This window comes from Alosa sapidissima, chromosome 11, assembly GCF_018492685.1.
Source record: "Alosa sapidissima isolate fAloSap1 chromosome 11, fAloSap1.pri, whole genome shotgun sequence".
NCBI lineage: Eukaryota > Metazoa > Chordata > Actinopteri > Clupeiformes > Clupeidae > Alosa > Alosa sapidissima.
Window position 1 is genome coordinate 37029649 of NC_055967.1, and position 8232 is coordinate 37037880.

General features: G+C 40.5%; 1 protein-coding gene across 1 annotated transcript; it reads left to right on the forward strand.

The window, feature by feature from the left end:
* The first annotated feature begins 740 nt into the window (after window positions 1-740).
* On the forward strand, window positions 741-4731 carry kcna6a (potassium voltage-gated channel, shaker-related, subfamily, member 6 a). Its single transcript, XM_042110068.1, has 2 exons — window positions 741-2841; window positions 4694-4731. The coding sequence occupies exon 1, from the start codon at window positions 975-977 to the stop codon at window positions 2403-2405; it is 1431 nt and encodes a 476-aa protein (XP_041966002.1). The 5' UTR covers window positions 741-974; the 3' UTR covers window positions 2406-2841; window positions 4694-4731.
* Window positions 4732-8232: the final 3501 nt, after the last annotated feature.

An 8232-nucleotide genomic window follows, 5' to 3' on the forward strand; every position in this document is an offset into this window, starting at 1 on the left:
AACATAAACTGTACTTTTGGGAGAAAAACTAAATGATTTAGTGACATAATGTTGCACGAGGAATAATATCACTAGTTAATATCCATATCTTATCTAATATGACCCCAAAGAAAGGTTACATTGAAGTGTCCATGTTCCTGGTTGTAAAATTGAATCCCGTAGGTGCTTGGAATGGGAGTGTTATTTTGGCTTCCTGAAGACGTTATCCTTGGTGGATACTCAGATGTCAGTCAAGCCAGCAGTTTCCACTGCCATAGCCAGGACCGACAGACTTTCTGCATTAAACTATGCATTGCTATCCACAAGATCCAATACCAAGTGTTGATCTTAAAATCTGTGGTCTTTGGAAAACATCTTACAATATTTTACAAGATTGTATAAAGTCACTTACTATTTGATTTATTAATATCTAAATACATTTTCAAAGTGTTCTTTTTTGAATGCATTTCATTTCAGCCATCTTCAGCATTTACCTCAACCATTTTTAGATTCCCAAAATCAAATCCAACATTTTGATCTAACGTTATATTCCTAAAATATAATTAAGGGATGGTGAAGAGGTATTAGTTGTAACTTCTATTTAAAACTGTTTTACAATACTAATGTATTGCCATTAACAGTTATGATAACTTCTGTACTGACAAGTGCTCAACAAGGAGGCGTCAGCATGTCAATCAAATCGGGGAGGGTTCAGCTGTTTAAAGCACTGTGTGAACCCCATATCCATTCATGCTTTTCTCCGTGCGCAACCGTTGTACACAAGTCCTATGCGACAGCAAGTTGTGAGACATGGTTAACAGGAAGTAAAACGCAAGAAAAGAAACATCTGTAACCTGCTATACGTGGGTTGAATTCACTCAGCCCTTGTTTCGACAACAGCCGCCAAAGTGGCAGGTTTTGCCAAGAGTTGGTGGGGTGAGGCGTACGGGCTGGGGCCGTTTCGAAGCGACTCGCGTCACCCTCGGGGGGCAAAGATGACAGTGGTGTGCCCAGAGATCCGTGATGAAATTCTGACGGTGAACCCAATGCAAACAGATGGAAGCGATTTGGAGCGAGGAGACCAGGAATGTAGCGAGTTGGTGGTGATCAACATCTCTGGCCTGCGTTTCGAGACCCAGGTGAAAACCCTCGCGCGGTTCCCGAACACTCTATTGGGGGACCCTCGTAAAAGAATGCGGTATTTTGATCCAGTGAAAAATGAGTTCTTTTTCGACAGGAACCGACCCAGCTTCGATGCCATCCTGTACTTTTATCAGTCTGGAGGGCGTCTCCGGAGGCCTATCAATGTGCCGGTTGATATGTTTATGGAAGAAATTAAATTTTACGAGATCGAAGATGGTGTGCTTGACAATTTTATTGAAGACGAGGGTTTGTCAAAAGAAGAACAACGACCAATGCCATCAAACGAACTTCAGCGTCAAATATGGCTGATGTTTGAATATCCCGACAGTTCTGGAGCAGCAAGGATTATTGCCATAGTCTCCGTATTGGTCATTTTGATATCTATTGTAATATTTTGTTTGGAAACGTTACCAGAGTTCAGGGAAGAAACCAGTGTATTCAGTAACCACCTTCTGAATGGGACAACCAATGAGGAAAAGCACAATCCGTTCACAGATCCATTTTTTATATTGGAGACTCTCTGTATAGTGTGGTTCTCCTTTGAATTTGTGGTGAGATTCCTGGCATGTCCTAGCAAGACTACTTTCTATAAAGACATCATGAATGTGATTGATATTGTGGCTATTGGGCCATATTTCGTTACTCTGGGCTTGGAGCTGGCAGAAACCCAAGGAGGCCACCAACAGGCTGCGTCATTAGCCATTCTGAGAGTTATCCGGTTGGTGAGAGTGTTTCGCATCTTCAAACTCTCCCGCCACTCCAAAGGTCTCCAGATTTTGGGGCGGACCCTACGCGCAAGCATGAGAGAACTCGGTCTCTTGATTTTCTTCCTCATCATTGGCATCGTATTGTTCGCGAGTGCAGTGTTCTTCGCAGAAGCTGATGATCCAGCAGCTGGATTCCCGAGCATCCCTGATTCGTTCTGGTGGGCAGTTGTGACTATGACGACCGTGGGCTATGGAGACATGAGCCCGGTGACCATTGGAGGAAAATTAGTAGGATCCATGTGTGCCATTGCTGGTGTGCTAACTATTGCCCTACCCGTACCTGTCATCGTATCAAATTTTAGCTATTTCTATCGCAGGGAAAACGATAAGGAGGATGATAGAGAATACGTCCATGTCACATGCGCTCGGGAAGGGTCATTTTATGTCGAAGTGAAGGAAAACGATAGTAAGCCTTCTCTCATTCATGCTGAAATGATGGAAGACGATTTGGATACATCTAGATACATCAACCTCGGTTCTCTGGAGACTTACACTGGGAAGCTGACAGATGTCTGAGCGTACAAACAACTCCTGGATGCTTCAACTTTTCTGTTGAAGAATTAAGTTTTTACTTTTGAAATGTATTATATTCTTCTCCAAAATTATCTGAATAATTTGATTTATACACATATATTCAAAAAAACACAGATTACAAGATCGAAAGGTGAAAATTGCATGTACCGTATTCTGTGTGTGGCGTCATATCCTATGCCCACCTGTGCAGAACCTTAGTAGGCTGAATGGCACTGAAGCTGTTACCCTGATGTTTTCGACTGACCTATAACCGACATTGTGAGGTCAAAGTGGAACCGTTCAGCTAATGTGAGAGGAGGTGGTGTTTAAAGGTAGCCTAATAGACTAACCACCCGTGGGCCTACTGTGCTGGCTGTCTAAACACTTCTTCGTCTGACGGTGTCGGAGCGCCATTGTGTGGTGGAATGTTGAACAGCAGGTACAACCGACACGCTTGAACTTTCCTGTGCAGCTATCCTTAATTTGATTAATAGTGTAAGCTGCAGCTCCTTTTAGAATGTAACAAATTACAATAACGTGATAACGTTATATAACGTGATGACTATCGCAAACATAGTCTGAAGAAAATGTCTCTGAGATTTTTACAGACTGTGTAGACTTTTCAGGAAGTAGGCAATGACCTATACAACATCTAGCCTACTTAACTGCGTGTTATAGTTCAATTGCTGTGCACGAGAGTATGTATACCTGTTACTGTGGTGGATATGCTAAACACTATGCTATGCTAAACACTTTTTGACAGTTATATATTTTTTTCATTACTTAATAATAACTGCCTCTTGAACATTTAGGGGGAAGGCTAATGTAAAACTTAGCAATAATTTGCGTTTTTGTAAAATAGCCTAATGCATCTTGTAAATTGATTTTATTTCTATTTTTCAATGTGATTTGTACAGTTAAAGTAAAGAAGACCTAAAGAACCCCTTTCAATAATTCCACATGGTGCATATACATTCTTTTAACATTCTTGTTTTGTCCATCATGCCCATATCAGGGTTTTATATTAATATTATTTATTCACGCTATAAATATGCATAGTAACCTACTCATGTTACATACACATTGTTGTGATTGTTTAGATACAGTGCAGAGTACTCTGTTACGGAACAGCTAGTGCATTAATGTGCTTAGTCATGTGATATACAACTATATACACATCACTAGTGATGTTTTGACCACTGACTGAATAAGTTGCCATTCAGTCATTGTGTTCAGCTAAATGTCTCAGGTCTCTTAATGCTTGATAACCCTCAGATGAAAACACTGAATAATATAAGTCCTGGATTGGCTGAATCAGTTATATGTGTCTAGTCAGGGGCAAAATGGGGCCTGGAGAATGCCTTATTGCGGGTCCAGATCAGTGCGTTGAAATGCGTCTTTAATGAGAGATACAGCTTTAGCTGATGCGGTTATTAGATACAGTATTGGGATTGTATAACTTCTTCCATAAGAAAGCACTGTCTGGAGAATAGGACTGGTGAATAAGAAGCCGTAAGTTCCTCCATAAGAAAGCACTGTCTGGAGAATAGGACTGGTAAATAAGAAGCCATACGTTCCTCCAGAGCTCTTAACAGGTTTCTTAGCACTTATTACATTTGAAAGAATTATGCACCTACTAATGTAATACACTTTCTAACGCTGCATTTGCACTTTACAATGATAAAAAGGAAATTGACATTGACAAAGTGACATTTCAATATAAAATGTTAAACAAACATCTGATCACTCTCACTCAGCTAAAGCTATAAGGTTATATTTTGCCCAGTAGTGCAGTTCATATCTTTATTTCCATCAGCAGTATTTTCAATGTCAGAGGCCTTTGCGTCATGCTTTAGTCATACCTTATTTCAGTGTGCATATTGGAACACTAACCACTGTGCTAATCAGCAGAAAACGTATACAATGTGTCCTATGCATAAACGTATACAATGTGTCCTACGCATAAACGTATACAATGTGTCCTATGCACAAATGTATACAATGTGTCCTATGCATAAATTATACAATGTGCCCTATGCATAAATGTATACAATGTGCCCTATGCATAAACATATACAATGTGTCCTATGCATAAAGGCCTTCATAGGTTTGTACCTGAATGCTGATTAGTTGAACTCAGCTAAATGAGTTGGCACTGAAACACATCACTTTTGCCTTGACAACATAATGTGTGTAAAGAACAATTTTTTCTAAAAATGTCTGGATGTACTATTTTGATAAATAAATATTTTCTCATTTTACCATTTGTCAATTTGTGCATTTCCTTGCAGCAGAAAACAGTGCAAAAAGGCTGCCTTCTCTGGCTGCGACCACACTGCCTACTCTAGGTGTTGACATTCACAGCTTGGTGGATTTGACAGTGACCAAGTGTCGGGGTCATGGCTGTCCATCTGTCTGGTAAGGATGGCCGTGGCTGCAGCGGGGACCTTCAGGGAAGATGCCGACGGGACACTTTCCGTAAGAGTGGTCTGCATGACTCAGCAGCTGCAAGCTGCTCCATCTGACACCCTCTGATTCTGTCTCTGCAGCGGACGGACAATGATCCGAGCAGTGAGAGCATTTCAGGGTCATTTTCTCTGACGTTGTACCAGTCTGTTTTGCCAGGATAAACAGTCTTTTGTGAATCAGGCTTTCTCTCTACCAAAGGGCAAAGAGAGTGCCTTACTTACATTCATTTCTAACCTGGAAAGAGGACTATTTGTGGATAGACTGGACACGCTCTTTAAAAAGACAGCGGTCAGTTTGTAATTTATTGGAGTCACAGTATACAGCATACGAGTGCACTCCACTGGTGTTGTTATAAGACACTCTGATGAGTGCTGGGAACATCTATACAAAGTACATAGCTCCAGATTTGATTATCAATCCCAAAAAGCATACACCACAAACAATTCTTAAGATAAAGAGAAAATAAATGATTCAATAATGACAAATGATCAAATCTGTCTAACTGACATAAAAATCTGAACATCAAGTGTATATCAGTGCATTGCAAATATTCGTTTTTAATATTAGTATTTTTTAAATACAAGGAATCTATAGAGAAACTTAAAGATGATAAAATAAAAAATTGATAACAAAAGAAAATGCAAAATGCTACCTGAAAACATATTAGTCCTGGCCTATGACACCTGATCAAGGCACATAAAACCATTGTAGGCTACAATACCGTGTCTTGGTCTGACCATTACTTTACCAAACATATGCATAAATCATAGGTTAATCCATTTAACCGTTACATATACACAGAACTTCTCATGTGGTAAATCTTTTATTATGCAATGAGAGTGTTAGAATGAGGATAACAACATAACATGACGCAATGCTTTGTGTTTTTGTTTCATTCTCACAACACTTAGTTGTACCAACATTACAAAATGAAGAATACTCCTTCAATGAAACACTTAGTGTTACAAAATGAAGAATACTCCTTCAATGAAACACTTACTGTTACAAAATGAAGAATACTCCTTCATTGAAACCCCATGCGGATGGCGCAGAAGAGGCCTGCTGACAGGGTTGCTGACGTGCTCATATTCCTCAAAATAAACCAGCAAGTTCCCAGCGTCCCATTTTCTCCACTGCTCAAGACCCATTGTTCAGCACAAGTAGTATTTGTGCCTATTGTATTATGTAACGGGTCACTTTCCTCTGGCTTCACACTGGCCACCATAACTGCCTCAGCTGTGGAACTGGACCTAATGCTGCTGCAATGGCATGGCGTTCTCAGAGGTGCCATAGCATGTCAACTCCTATCAGTGGTCTTATAGCATGTCAACTCCTATCAGTGGTCTTAGCAAAATATATATGAAAAAAACAACATATATGACCTGCTTTTTGTACATTATCAGAGTGCTGCACACATCAAATGATATACTGTACATTCATTCAGTGGTGCTAAACCACATTGTATTTTTACAAGTTTTAATATTTTAAAAGCGTTTAGGATCATAGTGAAGCATTTAGGATCATAATGAAAAGTATACCATAACAGACATGACTAGGTATGTAATTTCAGACATGGTGACAAGGCAAGCCGAGTATGTGTTCTTTATGTTGTCATTATGCTTCTCAGATGATTGGATACTTGCTAGAGAAAATCAAGCCCAACAGCTGCACCAATCCTGTCACCTGAGTTCAGAAACGTACCAAAGCATAACCTGCCCAAGATGCTTTCCTCTCCACTATCAGAGTATTATCATAGTATTGATAGAAATGTACCAAAGCGTAACCTGCCCAAGATGCTTTCCTCTCGACTCAAAGTATTATCATAGTATTGATAGATTGACAGTGCAGAGTATTATCATAGTATTGATAGATTGACAGTGCAAAGTATTATCATAGTATTGATAGATTGACAGTGCAGAGTATTATCATAGTATTGATAGATTGACAGTGCAAAGTATTATCATAGTATTGATAGATTGACAGCGCTTGTCCTCTGGCCAGCGGCACTGAAGATTTGGCCAAATGAAGTTTATATACGAATACAAATAAATGATTTCATTGTCATCATTGCCACAAGGGTCATAGCTGCTTAGGTGCTCAGTGCTGCAAATAGTTCATTTTGGAATGCTGTATATATTTTTGAATTACACTGGTGTGCATGGGTGTGTATAAAGCATGTAGATGTGCATGGGTGTGTATAAAGCATGTAGGTGTGCATGGGTCTGTATGTGTGCATGGGTGTGTATAAAGCATGTAGGTGTGCATGGGTGTGTATAAAGCATGTAGGTGTGCATGGGTCTGTATGTGTGCATGGGTGTGTATAAAGCATGTATGTGTGCATGGGTGTGTATAAAGCATGTAGGTGTGCATGGGTCTGTATGTGTGCATGGGTGTGTATAAAGCATGTAGGTGTGCATGGGTCTGTATGTGTGCATGGGTGTGTATAAAGCATGTAGGTGTGCATGGGTGTGTATAAAGCATGTAGGTGTGCATGGGTGTGTATAAAGCTTGCTACTTTAATGTACATTTAGATCTGACGATTAAATACTCTTGATTTTACTTCAGAAAATCAACATTTTGGCTCCATCTACTGGCTTACAAGCGCTGGATAGTTCTTCAGGTATCTGCAATATTCCACTGACCTTACGGTCATATTGAGAAACTGATCGGAATACAGATAACCGATGCCGGTGTGAGAGAACCGATGCCGGTGTGAGAGAACAGAGGGAGGGCAAAATGGTCTGTTTCAGCACCATGGACAGCAACACGCAAACGTTATCTCCTCTCATAAACTAGGAGAAACTCAAGTTTAGACATATTGCACATTTTATTATATGGCTATTCTAATAGCAATTTAAACACGTAGGAGACATAAATGAAGGACTGCTTAATTAACTACCCTTTGATAAGTTCTTATTTTGGCTGTGATCTCTCGCCTTCTCTCTGTCTTTCACGCCCACCGTCTCTAACACACCCACACCCACACACAAACTTACACACAGGAACCACGTAACGAACACGTGCAACTGGAAAAGTGACTAGTTCAGAATTTCCAAGTCACTGACAGATCGTCCGATGCGGCACTGTGTGATTCCCGGCATCCCCCCGAAAGCGCCCACTGCTGCGCTTTAGCATACCGCTGTCTCTATAATGTAAATATTGTTCAGGGTGTGTTTAATACCTGCACGTAAGCGGCGGATTAGATACTGCGCCAGTGCTGGCACATAAATGATCTTGTTTTTGTGGTGTGGAAGGAACTTGTGGCAACGTGCGTTAGTACAACCGTTCTGCATTGCGTCGAATACCCTCCCCCTCCTTCTCTTTATCAAAAGCTCTCTCCCCCTCTCCCTCCCTCCCACTC